The 15777-nt window shown below is 31.5% G+C and overlaps 2 protein-coding genes across 2 annotated transcripts in view; both read left to right on the top strand.

Annotated features, from left to right (window-relative positions):
* LOC107745304 (neuronal membrane glycoprotein M6-b-like) overlaps window positions 1-1709 on the top strand; it is a 1935-nt gene extending 226 nt beyond the window's left edge. Inside the window, exons 2-3 of the mRNA XM_016559167.1 lie at window positions 841-1009; window positions 1607-1709. Of these exons, the coding sequence (XP_016414653.1) occupies window positions 841-1009; window positions 1607-1686 (249 nt within the window). The 3' untranslated portion in view covers window positions 1687-1709. The remainder of the gene's footprint in view (window positions 1-840; window positions 1010-1606) is intronic.
* A 12704-nt stretch (window positions 1710-14413) lies between these two features.
* Window positions 14414-15777, top strand: part of LOC107745254 (trafficking protein particle complex subunit 2-like) — a 5188-nt gene continuing 3824 nt past the window's right edge. Inside the window, exon 1 of the mRNA XM_016559104.1 lies at window positions 14414-14755. Within this exon, the coding sequence (XP_016414590.1) occupies window positions 14690-14755 (66 nt within the window). The 5' untranslated portion in view covers window positions 14414-14689. The remainder of the gene's footprint in view (window positions 14756-15777) is intronic.

Below are 15777 nucleotides of genomic sequence, written 5' to 3'. Positions count from 1 at the left end.
TGTGTGTGTGTGTGTGTGTGTGTGTGTGTGTATATATATATATTGACCTGTCTTGATATCTTGAACTTTAATCTTTAATCAATGCAATTAAGTCATTAAGGGATCGTAAACTAGAATCGGAATTAGAAATATTGAATTTCTTACCTACCAACCTGCTCAGCAGATTATGACAAAAATCATGATTATGTTGGTGTGTATTGACATCGTGATTATTGATTAATGATTAACATTGAACATGATTAATTATTGACTTTGGAAATATGGAAATATCATTCAACTGAATATATAAAATATATATACATATATAGATATAAAATACACAATTTAAATAAAAAATATGAAAGTAATAAAAAATAAATATAATTAAATTAAATAATTAAATGAATGATAAAATAGTAAAACAAAGTACAAAATAAAAATATTTAAAAAAAAAAAAATATAAAGCAAATGTTTAAGAAAAATTTAAAAAGCAAAAATGTGAGTAATATTTCTAATATTTTAATGTAAAAATTAAATAATCAAAATAAGTGAAAAAATTATTTTCAGTTAATAGTACAATAAATGACAAAATAAACACACACACACACACACATATATATATATATACAATTAAAATAAATAAATGTAATAATAATAAGTTGAATAAAAATAAATTAGATCAAATATGTGTTGAAGGGATCGCAGCACAATGATTGTTTTATATTGTTTTCGTAATCTTTGGAAGCCAAAGGTTCAGTTGAAGATAAAACAGGATTATTAATCCAGCACTAAGCACCAGCTCGAGTGTTTGAGGTCTGGAGCTGCGTTTGCTAAAACCGTTCAATCGTCTCTCTCTCTCAGTTCGTGCTCCTGACCTACATCCTGGGAATCGCCTGGCTCGGGGTTTTCGGCTTCTCGGCGGTTCCTGTGTTCCTTTTCTACAACGTGAGGTCGACCTGCGCTGCCATGCGCTCACCGATGGCCAACCTGACCTCCGTCGACAGCATCTGCGTGGATGTGCGGCAGTACGGTACGAGTCTCTGAGCCTAATATCTGTCTTCATGCGTTCATGCTTTTATCCAATGCATATGTGACCCTGCAGCACAAAAGCAGTGTTAAGTCGCTGGGGGATATTTGTAGCAATAGCCAACAATACATTGTATGGGTCAAAATTATACATTTTTCTTTTATGCCAAAAATCATCAGGATATTAAGTAAAGATCATGTTCCATGAAGATATTTTGTAAATTTCCTACCGTAAATATATCAAAACTTAATTTTTGATTAGTGATATGCATTGCTAAGAACTTCATTTGGACAACTTTAAAGATGATTTTCTCAATATTTTGATTTTTTTGCACCCTCAGATTCCAGATTTTCAAATAGTTGTATCTCGGCCAAATATTGTCCGATCACAACAAACTAAACATCAATGGAAAGCTTATTTATTCAGCTTTCAGATGATGTATAAATCTCAATTTCGAGAAATTGACCCTTATGACTGCTTTTGTGCTCCAGGGTCACATATAAGGTTTACGTTTGATCTATTCATGCATTCCCTGCAAACGCAGTCTTGATAAGCATGTTGAGTTGTGTGATTGTTAGCTTGGTTTGTATCTCCATGCAGGCATTATTCCATGGAACGCAACACCGGGCAAAGCTTGCGGCTCAACGCTAGCTGATATCTGCAACACCAGCGAAGTATGAAAACACATCTGTCACACTCTAGTTTATTTACTTTGTCGTACAGCATAATGAGTTATATTTTTATTCTTTTAATTCTAATTATATTATTTTTAATGTAATTTATTAAATAATTATTTAATAATGTATTATTTTATTTTTTATAAATGTCTTTCACTCTAAATTTTATTTGTAATGTAGTGTTTATTAAAATTTTTATTATTTCTTTATTTAATATTTATTTTAGTTCATTCTTTTTAGTTTAATTTATTAAATAAATATTTCGTAATTTATCTTTAATTTGTCTAGCTTTTTAGTATACATTTGTAATGTAATGTTTATTTTAATTTTATTATCTCTTTATTTAATATTATTTAATTTTAGTAAATAATTTTTTGTTTAAATTATTTAATAATTTATAATTTAACTTTTTTTTTTTACAAATATAATATATATTCATACATTTGTGTGTATTTATTAATGTAACTCTTAAGTGTTTTGTGATCAGATGCTTCCAGTGTATTTCAGGACTTGCAGTTTCTTTATTCCGTCATTGATTTCTGTGCTTTCTCTTCCACCAGCTCATCTACATGATGGCTACCACGTATAACTTTGCTGTTTTGAAGTTGAAGAGTCGAGAGGACTGCTGCACTAAATTTTAACGCAGTTGCGTGAAAGTGCCTAGAATGAGCAGCCACTGACAATATGGACTAAAATTATAGAAGCGAAGACAAACGGGAGAAACATTTCTTTGCTTTGACTTGTAATGTGTAAATATAGGCCTGTATACGGATGTAGCATTTGGACGCAGGTGCAGCCCGAGTCTGCAAACATGCACGTGTTGTTAGCCAGAAAAGCCTGATTTGAAGTCTCTTTAAATTCCTCTGAAGTATTACGGCTAAAGGACAGACGCACGGCGCAGCAGAGGAAAGTATGTTTCCCATTCATTTTCTCAATAGAGATTCTAGAAAACCCTGATCCATGAACCAAAAACCAACCAGGTGATTCACGAAATACCATTCAAAGCACTAAGATTGAAGACTTAAATAACAGGAAAACTTGCATCTGAGCTTCAGTTCAAATTTGTATGTATTATAAACAATTCTAACTATTATTATATATGCAGTTCTTATATATTAGTGCTGTCAAACGGTTAATCGCGATTAATCGCATCCAAAATAAAAGTTTTTGTTTACATACTATATGTGTATGTACTGTGTTTTTATTATGTATATATAAATACACATGCATGTATATATTTAAGAAAAATATGTTTTGTTTATATATAAAATATTAATGCTTATATATAATATTAATTATATTTGAATATATATATAAATATATATATATATATATATTGTAAATATTTTTTGTCTCAGCAATGGATGCTCTGCAGTGAATGGGTGCCGTCAGAATGAGAGTCCAAACAGCTGATAAAAACATCACAATAAAAGGTTTAAAAATAATTAAAGGTTTTAAACTTCAAAACAGTCCGTAATCAATAATTTTGTAACTCTCATTCTGACGGCACCCATTCACTGCAGAGGAAAGTTTAATTTTTGGGTGAAGGTCATGATGTGACTCTAGCTTATTTCACACCAAGATCCAGCATTATTGACTTAATCAGATTGCATGCTTCATTTTACGTGTTTTATTTAGCATTCCTCTAAGATTCTGGTGCCTGTAGTTTTTCCTTTATAAAAATAAACCTACATCGTGTGCAAAATATCCTCAGTGGTCTTTATTGAGCGGATGGAGGGGTTTCAGTTTGTCTCATGCTGCGTGTTTTCATACTAACCCTCGTTTCAAGCTTTGCTTCGCTCCCGTTACCTCACACCCCAGAGTCCTGTGCGTATCAGTGTGTATTCAGTGTGTAATGATGTTCATTCGTTTGTGTGCTAAAGGAATAGTCCGGCTAGGAATGAACATGTGCTGACTCTCATGTTGATTCATGTGTTGTTATTATTTACTGTGCTGCAACACAAAAGCGCGAGCACATTTAGTGCATAACGAATTCAGTGTCAGCCTTTTAATCGCTCAAAACATCATGACTTCAGAAGACTTTGCACAAGTCATATGTGCAACTTTTAAGATACTTTTTACTTTTTTGAGAAATTTTCAAATTCAAGAGATTTATTACTTTATTTGTAGCAAGGCCATTCACATTCTTAAATTCACTCCAAAAACCCTGTGATTATTAAATTATGACGACTGTGTATAAGTAGCAAAAGTCTCATGTTATTACAAAACTATTTTTGTTTTTTTCATCACAAACTATATGATTGCACAGCTCTTTATTGTAAAGTTGGATAAGTATGAACCAGGGTTGTTATGGTTAAACTAAAAGCATAAAAAAACGTAAAAAATAAACTTTAGCTGAACTGAAATGAAATATTAAAAAATATATATTTTATTTAGCTAGTTGTCAAGGCAACATTGCTCATTTTCATTTAGTTTAACTTGATGTACTAAAATAACTCAAATTAAAACAAAAATTAAAGAAAATTAAATTATAATAAAAAATAAAAAAATAAATAAATATTGTTAAAAACTCTATTTAACTATATTTTAACTAAAAAAAATAAAAGTGAAAAATAAAAAACATTTTTAATAGTTTTTGTTTTTATTTAATTGTATTTCCTAATTCTTTTATTTCTTATTTCTAGTTTTAATTATTATTTTATTTTAATTACTTTTAGTTTTTGTTTTAGCTATTTTAGTACATTAAGTTAAACTGTTATGTATTATTATATATAATAGTTGTTATAGTTAACTAAAACTAAATCCATAAAATCTTTTGTTTCTTGACATAAAATAATCTTTAGATGAAATAAAGTAAACTTTTTTTTTTTTTTTTTAAGTGGTTACACGTTATTTTAAGGTGTCCTTGTTACAGTGTAATTATACATATAAGTACTGAGTAATATTTATCAACTACATGTACTTACTATATGGTTAGGGTTAGGATTAGGGTTACTTGCATATCCAAACTTAATTTTTGATTAGTAATATGCATTGCTAAGAACTTCATTTGGACAACTTTAAAGATGATTTTCTCAATATTTAGATTTTTTTGCACCCTCAGATTCCAGATTTTCAAATAGTTTTATCTCGAGCAAATATTGTCCGATCCTAACAAACCATACATCAATGAAAGCTTATTTATCAGGTTTCAGATGATGCATAAATCTCAATTTTGAGAAATTGACCCTTATGACTGCTTTTGTGCTCCAGGGTCACTTATATGAATCAATTTAAATCTCTGAATCATAGCTATGATTTCTTCAACTTGCATTTCTTTACCAAAATGAACAATAATGCCCTCAAATTTAAAATAAGGGGGGAAAATAAACTAAATCTATTATGGCTGTAGTGATTAAAGTGAAATGTGAAAATTTGCAGCATTATATTTACATCTGCTCATGTTGCATCAACGATTTCCTTTTTTTTTTTTTTTACATTTTTTATGATTTATCACGTTTCTATTGGTTCATCAATACAAGCTTCTGTTCCACCTTTGCAGTGTGAAAATGGCTTTTGTTGAAGCTGAACCAATTTTATTGGTCTATAGTATTCTGACTGAATGAAGTAACTGAACAAGTACTAGAATTTGTCATAAAAGACAACACAGATCCATTAAAAAATGGCCCTGAAATCAGTCCCGGGGTAAATGTCAATGATTTCTGCTGCTGCGGTGTAATGCGTGTGACCTGCGGCTGTGGCGAGTGGTGCTCTTCATCCTGGGGCTGCTGGGAGGACTGATGGATGAGATGGTTTCTGCAGAAGGGATTGGAGAGATCTGCCTCTCAGGAAACCCCAGCGCCGCTCCATCAGTCCTCAGCCCGTCTGCGACTAAACACACAGATTACACTCCGTCATTACGAACAGAAACACTGATTTTACAGAGGTCCTACACATTTGCCATGTCAAAACTCCATACATAATTAAACCGTTTTAAAATGAACATGCTACATTTTGACTTTGTGTGCCAATTAGGTCGTGTTGCCAAATAATTGGTGGATTATTAAATGCAGGTACAGTAGCTCATACGGATCAATAAACACCAAATCCAGAGAGTTTATTAAAACTGCATTACGTTTGACACGCTTTCACTGACTGCATGCATTTTAAATATTTTAAATTCATAGTAAAATTTATTTTAATTTTCTGCCTAATTTTGTCACGGATTACATTTATTTAGAAAATATTATTTTCAAAATAATGGCAGGATATGCTATTCAGTTTAATGTATGCTATACTAACCACTTCACAAATCATACTGAATGAATCATTTGTGAATGGTTCTTTTTAGTCAGTTTGTATTAATGAATCGTTCAAACCACTTTACAAATCATTCGGAATGATTCATTCGTGAATCAGTCCATTAACTTTATTTACTCTTAGAACTTTTTTATTAATCACTATAGTCCTTATTAGCCATTAGTATAACCTGACTTCACAAAAGAAACATTCAGAATGATTTGTGAGAGTGCATGAATGATTCATTATACAAACTGACTCAAAAGAATCATTTGTGAATTTATCTGAACAATTCATTGAAGTGAAGTGGCAAAGAACGATTCATGAATCAGTCAGTTGCTTAAATGATTCCTTGAAGTTAACTGACTGAAAAGAATGATTCATTTGTGAATTCAATGATTCATTAAATTACTCAGAACATTGAGATGATTCTCACTTAACTTAAAGGGTTAGTTCACCCAAAAATGTAAATTAGCCCATAAATTACGCAAAGCCGACCTCATACGTCATCCGCCCGGAGCTGCTTCTGTGTACAACAGTGAGCGCAAGCTACATTAAAGTGATTATTACGTTTTGAATATGGATATTTTTCTTACAAAAACGCATCGGTTCGCTACAGAAGGCCTTTGTTCACCCCCGGGAGCCGTGTGAGACACTTTTTATTATGGATGGGCGCTTTTTATTTCACTTCTTTTGGACTGATTCATGCAACACCCGCTGAGTGCCTTTAAACAGCTTGAAAGATCAAAGACAATTTTTAATATAACTCCGACTGGATTCGTCTGAAAGAAGAAAGTCATATACACCTAGGATGACTTGAGAGTGAGTAATTTATGGGCTAATTTTCATTTTTGGGTGAACTAACCTTTTAAATTAATTCATATACGTCAGTTTAATATAATTTAAGTTGAAATGACTTGTACAGCTTATTTGAAGTAGGTGGAAATGCAACAAATGTGACACCGTCAAAAAGCTCCATCTGAGAAGTGCTAATGAAACATCACCGTTTCGCTCAATGATTTCAACCCTCAAAACCCATTTCAGCCCAAACCAAAACATGCATTTTCAGCCGAATATTTTCGTTTGCTGAACTTTCAGTGCACTGCGAGCAGAAACGCTGGTTTGAGCGTCTGGAGTGGTACCTTGAGTGAAAGCGTGAGCGTGGTGATGTTTGCTCAGCGGTGTGGAGGACAGACGTCTGGCAGGAGGAGAGACGAGTCTCAGCGGGGTTCTGGTGAATTCCTGCTCTCGCTCCTTCTCGACAGGACGTCCTTCTGAAGCCAAACTCACCCTGGGCTGCGCTCTATAGCCGGAGCTCGTTCTGGGAGGCGCAGACACGGCTCTGTGCTGGTGGTTCCTCTAGAAGCTCAGCTTCCAGCTCCAGCTCTTGTATCCGGGCCAGAGCGCCGCTCACCAGCTCGGAGTCGCGCTCCGCAGGCCACGGGCCCCTGAGGGCCGGCCCTGCTTCACATAAATCAGCGTCAGAAGCGGCTCTGGGCTCAGGAATCAAACTGAGAACTGAACGCTCGACCAGGGAAGGCTTGGGATTGCGGAGGATCTCGTTCTCCAGAGCTGCACCGATCACGGAAGAACACGGCAAACAGAAGAGGAGAGAGAGACAGAGTTTAGAGAGAACCACCAAACACCACTAAAGAGAGATCAGGCTTCGCGCAATCATGACCTTCCTGCCTGTCTGTGATTATTGGAAACTGAAATCAAGGACTACAAAAAAAGAAAGATTTACAAATGAATCATTCGGAATGATTTGTGAAGTCATTTGAACAATTCATTAATACAAACCGACTAAAAAGAACGATTCACAAATGAACCATTCAGAACGATAAACTTAATCGTTTCCGTTTCCGGCTAAATGAAAAGTCACATTTTTAATATTAAAAAGTTTAAAAAGTTAAATTTTCAGTTTATAGAAAATTTGAGGTAACACTTTATTTTAAGGCGTCCTTGTTACACGTTACATTTACTATTATAATAACAATGAATTATGCATAATTGCATGCAAGTAACCTTAAGCCAAACCCAAATCCTAACCCTAACCATATAGTAAGTACATGTAGTTAATTTAATATTACTCAGTACTTAAATGTATAATTAGACTATAACAAGGACACCTTAAAATAAAGTGTAACCAAATTTGACTTATGAATTCAATTGAATGATTAATTGAAATTAACTTACTAACAATGATTCACCTAATGAATCATTTAGAATGATTTGTAAAAAGGTTTAAATGATTCACTGACATAACTTACTAAAAAGAACGATTCACAAATGAATCCTTCAGAATGATTTGTGAAGTGGTTTGAAAGATTCATTGAAATGAAGTGACAACAAATAATGATTTACAAATGAATCATTTAAAATGATTTATGAATTCATTCGAATGATTTATTGAAATTAACTCACAAAAAAAAAAATTTTTACAAATGAATAATTTAGAATGATTTGTGAAGTGGTTTAAATGATTCATTGAAAAAAAGCTATAAAAAAAAAGTTATAAGCATAACTAGAGAAATATATATTCACTGAAGAAATGTCTATGACTATGATTTTATTAATTTATATGAATTCTATTCTATTTTAATAATTCTGTTATTATTTTTTTTTAAATATAATATATTTATTTTATTAATATTTTGTTATTATATAATATTAATATTGCAATATTAAAATTCCCTCACATTTCCAGGTGTTTGACGGCTGTGGGAACCCTGAATGAAAGAAATACACACGTTTGCAAGTTTTCAGCTTGCAGATTTGTCTGAAAGGCATTCACAGATCATGAAAAGATGCACTGAAACCACCATCGAATGTACAAACATGATCTAACGTGACTGATGGCTGATGCTGCGTTCTACTAAGCATGAGGAATTTCCAACATCTAACTTGGAAAAGCGCACTAGAATTGAAGTCAATCACTTGAAACCTAAAATCCAGTTTAGCAGAGATGTGGATGAGCGCAGCACGAGCTCACGGGTTCAGTGCAAGCGTTTCAGAGAATCAGAGCTACTGGAAGTGAACGGACTCTGCAGTCACCTTGCTGTGTCTGCTGGAGCTGGAGCTGGAGCTCTTCAGCGTGAGCGCTCGTCCACTGAACCCTCTCCTCACACACCATCAGCTGAGCCTTCAGCAGCACACACTGCTGCACCTGCAGACGCACCAACCAAAGAACCAAAGAAGTCATCCAGCTGAGACAGCAAACGGACCGGGAAAAGCGTTTGGGCATATCCAAGACACATTCAAAATATTGAAAATAAAATGAACCACATATCCCCGAGCTGAACTGAGCGGGGCATAAAACCTGAAAGCGAACAACAACACATTACTGTCAAGCTTAGAAAGATCCATGCATCATTTTAGCACAGATGGATTATGGGAGCAGAGATGGAACAGTGTGTCTGTTTAACCAGCAGACGTCTGACTTCTGATAAACTTCTCTCATGCTCTTCTGCTTTTGCATCAATAACCGCAGATTCCTTCGGCAGACGAACCGTTTCTTCTGCAAACAAGAAAATCATTTTGTTTGAGTAATAACAATAATTATAATAGTTGTTGTTGTTATTAATACCATATTATTTTTTTTTTTTTTTTATGTAATATAATTTCCAAACATTTCTCCCAAAATTTTCATTATCATAAAGTATCTGAATGTTTTCACTTCCAGGTAAATATTATTATTATCATCATTATTATTACTATAAAATGTATTAAAGATATAATATAATTAATACGTTACGATACGATACAATATAATATTCTTGATGGTTTTTTTGCACGATTAAGCACATTTCCCGCAAATTCTTCTTCTTATTATTATTATTAAAAATGTAAAAAAAAAAATCCAACATTTCTCCAAAAATTTTCATTATCATAAAGTATCTAAATCTTTCACTTCCAGGTAAATATTATTACTATTATCATCATTATTATTACTATAAAATGTATTAAAGATATAATACAATACAATAAAATATACAATATAATATAACATAATATTCTTTGTTTTTTGCACAGTTAAGAACATTTCCCCCAAATTCTTCTTCTGATTATTATTATTAAAAATCGAATATAATTTTTCCAACATTTCCCCAAAAATGTGCATTATTGTAAAGCATCTGTTTCACTTTTGAGTAATTATTATTATTATTAATGGGAAAACAAAACCTCAACAATAACTCTACAGTCCAGATAGACTATATACTGCAGCGGTTATATTCGACTTTTCTAAACATGCCTTTAATTCTTTTCTCATCTTGGCTCAGTTTCTCGGCTCTCTTCGTGTAATCCTCCTTCAGCTCCAGCTGATATCTAAAACAGTTTACAATATTTCTATAAATATGATTCAAACATACATTCATTTACGGTTTCACTTTACTAAAACACACAGTTCCACTCCACAGTTTAGGGTCGGTGAGACGTTTTAATGTTTTTATTTGATCAGAAATATTATTATAATTTAAACAGCTGTTTTCTATGTGAATATGTGTTAAACTGTAAATTATTTCTGTGATGCGCAGCTGTATTTTCAGCATCATTCCTCCAGTCTTCAGCGTCACATGATCTTCAGAAATCAGTATAATATGCTGATTTAAGAAGCATTTCTGATTATTATCAATGTTGAAAACAGTTATTTTTGTTGAAACTGTGATACGTTTTATTTTTCAGGATTCTTTAATGAATAGAAAGTTAAGAACAGCATTTATTTGAAATAGAAATCTTTTGTGTCATTATAAATGTCTTTACTGCCAGTTTAATGCATCCTTACTTAAAAAAAACAGCATTAATTCCTTAAAAATAATCAGATCTGACTCCAAACTTTTGAAGAGTAGTGTATTTTAACTAGAAAACGAAAGTTGGTCTTTCATCAAGGATTGTAACGTGAGTCAGAAGAGCGCCACCTGCAGGACTGGTGAATAACAGTCATTAAACATGAAGAGGAAGACTTACTTCACTAACTCTTCACGCTCTTCAGTTTCTGGTCAAACGTGTCCTCCATGGTCTTCACTGACAGCTCTCTCCTCCTCAGAAGATCATCCACGGTCTTCCCCTTCTCCTCTCTTCATGCAGCTTACAGCTTCTGCATCATTACGGCAAAATTCAAGATATTATATAAGATGTTCCATAATATTCATGATATTACAATCAACAGTGAAAGGGCTCATGTCACGAGGAATTACATTTCCCTTGATCGGTTATTTTTATATATATATTTTTTTAAATTTATTTTAATTTTAGTTACATTTTTAGTAAATTTGTTATGTAATTTTGTCATGTTTGTTTTTATTTTTATTTATTAGTTTTTTTTATTTTAAGCTTTTTATTTTTATACTTTCAATTTTCATTTTCATTTTAGTTTGAATGAAAAACAGTTGATAGCAGTGTTATTTAGTATTTATATATTATTACAATATTTAGAAATATTTAGAATTTGATATTTTCAGTTTTTATTTTGATTTTAAAGTGTTCATAATTTTGTTTTTGTCATTCTTGCTTTTATTTTTATCAATATTTTGAATCTTTCTTTTTCAGTTTTCATTTGAATTTGATATGTGATTTTGTCATATGTTTGTTTTTATTAGTGTTTATTTATTTTTATTTCAGTTTTAGTTTAATAATATTAGCACTTCATCTTAAACTTATTTAAGTTAGCTGCCAAGGCAACATTTCAAATTTCAAATTTTCATTACGTTTTTCATCTAATATTTGTATTTTACTTTACATCAGCTTTATTTCAATAACCCAAAACCATTTTTAATAGTGTTAGTTTACAATACCAAATCTGTTGATAGCAGTGCTATTTTAGTATTATTTATATAATATAAGAATGTTTTTGATTTTTTCAGTTTTTGTTTTAATTTTAGTCGTTACACTTTACAATAAGGTTCCATTAGTTAATGCATTAACTAACATGAGCAAGCAATGAACAATACATTTATTACAGTGTTTATTAATCTTTGTTGTATTTTCAGCATCATTACTCCAGTCTTCAGTGTCACATGATCTTCAGAAATCAGTATAATATGCTGATTTAAGAAGCATTTCTGATTATTATCAATGTTGAAAACAGTTATTTTTGTTGAAACTGTGATACGTTTTATTTTTCAGGATTCTTTAATGAATAGAAAGTTAAGAACAGCATTTATTTGAAATAGAAATCTTTTGTGTCATTATAAATGTCTTTACTGCCAGTTTAATGCATCCTTACTTAAAAAAAACAGCATTAATTCCTTAAAAATAATCAGATCTGACTCCAAACTTTTGAAGAGTAGTGTATTTTAACTAGAAAACGAAAGTTGGTCTTTCATCAAGGATTGTAACGTGAGTCAGAAGAGCGCCACCTGCAGGACTGGTGAATAACAGTCATTAAACATGAAGAGGAAGACTTTCTTCACTAACTCTTCACGCTCTTCAGTTTCTGGTCAAACGTGTCCTCCATGGTCTTCACTGACAGCTCTCTCCTCCTCAGAAGATCATCCACGGTCTTCCCCTTCTCCTCTCTTCATGCAGCTTACAGCTTCTGCATCATTACGGCAAAATTCAAGATATTATAACACTTTACAATAAGGTTCCATTAGTTAATGCATTAACTAACATGAGCAAGCAATGAACAATACATTTATTACAGTGTTTATTAATCTTTGTTAATGTTAGTTAATGAAAATACAGTGGTTCACTGTTAGTTCATGATAACTCACAGTGCATTAACTAATGTTAACAAGCACAACTTTTGATTTTAATAATGCATCAGTAAATGTTGAAATTAACATTAAGATTAATAAATGCTGTAGAAGTACTGTTCATGCTTAGTTCGTGTTAACTAATGTTTATGTGTTTTTGTCATATATTTGTTTTTATTTCAGTTTAGTAATATTAGTACTTTAACTTAAACTGCTCCACATTGAAAATAGTTTTTTGTATGTTTGAACACAAGTAGCTGTACTCACTGTTTAAGCTCCGCCTCTCGGCTCTGCACAGACTCCAGGTCTTTCAGCATAAATCTCCTTTTCCTCGATCTGGATCAATCGCAGAACATTAAAGGTTCAACAGCTGTTTAGTATTTTGCACTGACAGCAGTGAGACTCTGTACCTCCTGATGTTTCTGTAACCTCTCGATGGCGTTTTTCTCTCAGCGGAAATTTTGGTAGACTTTTTCATGACGTTTAATATGACTGAAAGGAATCCAGACTTTTTTGCATTTTGGGGTGGATTTTAGCAGAAAACATCTGTGTTAAATATGCTAAAAATTTAGATAGAAAATGTATGTGTCCTCAGTGAGGAGATTCCTTCTTTTCCACAGTGGTGCATATATAACACAAGCACACAATACCGGTCTTTAATGTTTTTGAAACAAGTCTCTTCTGCTCAGCAGGGTTGCATTTATTTAATCAAAAATACAGTAAAAATTGTGAAATATTATTATTGTTTAAAACAGCTGTTTTCTATGTGAATATCTGTTAAACTGTAATTTATTTCTGCGATCAAAGCTGTATTTTCAGCATCATTACTCCAGTCTTCAGTGTCACATGATCTTCAGAAATCAGTATAATATGCTGATTTAAGAAACATTTCTGATTATTATCAATGTTGAAAACAGTCGTGCTGCACAATATTTCTGTGGAAACCGTGATTTTTCAGGATTCACAGATGAATAGAAAGCTCAAAAGAACAGCGTTTATTTGAAATAGAATTTTTTTGGAACATTATAAATGTCTTTACTGTTTATTTTGATCACTTTAATGCTTCCTTGATTAATAAAAGTGTATTAATAATCTTACTTTTGAATGTCAGAGTTTCCACAAAAATATTCGGCAGCTCAACTGTTGATAATAATCAGAAATGTTTCTCGAGCAGCAAATATTAAAGTTGTTCAGTATAAAAACTTGGCAAAAATAGCATCTTGTATCAATATTAGCTTTATATTTAGTCATAAAATATTTAGCAGGGTCAAATTTATTCATTATTTTAAAAGATACTTCTTTTATTTTATTAGTAAGAACATATTTTTGTTGTAAGGACCAAATCTTTTTCCAGTTTAGGTTTTTTTTTTTTTTTTTATTGTTCCAATAATAGATTGCAGGAGATGCAGAAATAATATCTCCTAGAAAGAGATCTAGCTTTATTATTTCTATCTTTTTTTTTTTTTTTTTGAAAAACATATTTGACCTATTGGGGTTTCAATCGGCTCGGGCAAAGAAGTAATTGTAGGAAAATAATAAATGCAATTTTTTTTTAAGCATACAGATTCCTGTTGGTATCGCTCCTATAACTATCGCAAATTCTTTAGGTGTAACTTAGGTGAAATTCGGTGTACGTCATTAATAATCCTTTGTTGTTATTAAATAGCTGAAGTACTAAAAGTAAACAGTTATTAAACCGCTGATCAAAAGACAACAACAAACTGTTGTGTTTCCGGATTCGTCCTAATGACGTAACACTCGCTCAGCGCTCTCATTGGCTGTTTGGTGTCAGCTGGGTCAACCCACCGGAAACCGGAACTGTTGTGATGATCGCGTCTGATCCTCATAATTCAGTTTAGATTGAGTTCATTTTCACAATATTCGCTTTGTGACTTACATAATTAGTGTTTATTTCAAGGAGGTGTTTTTTTAGAATGTATAATTTCTGAAACAAAAACGCCGAACTGACTTCATTATTGCGGTGGTGAGATGTGTTTACATGTTCATGTGCATTAATATTCAATAACCGACTGCTGGTTTCGTGTTTACAGCTCTACATACTGTTATTAACGATGTCGGGGAGTTTTTACTTCGTTATGGTGGGTCATCATGATAACCCCGTGTTTGAGATGGAGTTTCTTCTTTTTTTAACTCTATAAAACGGAGAAAGTTCTAGGAAATTCTGCTTTGCAATTTTTATTAAAACGGACAAATGTATAAAAAATTATATTTTCAATTAATTTAAACTATAATAACTGATTTTCTGTAAATGTTTTTTAACTCTATAAAACGGAGAAAATTCTACTTTGCAATTTTTATTAAAACTGAAAAATTTATTACAAATTAAAAATGATATTTTCAATTAATTTAAACTATAATAACTCTGATTTTCTGTAAATGTTTTTTAACTCTATAAAACTGAGAAAATTCTACTTTGCAATTTTTATTAAAACTGAAAAATGTATTACAAATTAAAAATTATATTTTCAATTAATTTAAACTATAATAACTGATTTTCTGTAAATATTTTTAACTCTAAAACAGAAAATTCTAGGAAATTCTGCTTTGCTATTTTTATTAAAACTGAAAAATTTATTACAAATGAAAAATTATATTTTCATTCAATTTTAATTAACTATAATAACTCTGATTTTCTGTAAATGTTTTTTAACTATAAAACAGAAAATTCTAGGAAATTCTGCTTTGCAATTTTTATTAAAAATGAAAAGTTTTATTAAAATTGAAAAAAATATATTTTCATTTAATTTTAGTCCTAGTTAACTATAACTCAGATTTTCTGTAAATATTTTTAACTCTATAAAACTGAAAATTCTAGGAAATTCTGCTTTGCAATTTTTGTTAAAACTGACAAATTTATTAAAAATTATATTTTCAATTAATTTAAACTATAATAACTCTGATTTTCTGTAAATATTTTTAACTCTAAAACAGAAAATTCTAGGAAATTCTGCTTTGCAATTTTTTATTAAAATTGATTGAAAACTAATTTTATATTTATTTGCAATTTTGTATAACAAAGTATCCCTGGTAGTCCTGTCATAAGCATCAGATTATTATTCCAAGGCCAATAAATGTCTAACACAGATAGTACAGTAGTCAGTCGCGTCCCTAGAAATGGAATATTAACAGACCCATTTAA

This window comes from Sinocyclocheilus rhinocerous, unplaced genomic scaffold, assembly GCF_001515625.1.
Source record: "Sinocyclocheilus rhinocerous isolate Xijiao unplaced genomic scaffold, SAMN03320098_v1.1 scaffold3145, whole genome shotgun sequence".
Lineage (NCBI taxonomy): Eukaryota > Metazoa > Chordata > Actinopteri > Cypriniformes > Cyprinidae > Sinocyclocheilus > Sinocyclocheilus rhinocerous.
The sequence above is the reverse complement of the archived record's forward strand: the minus strand, read 5'-3'. Positions and strand labels throughout refer to the sequence as shown.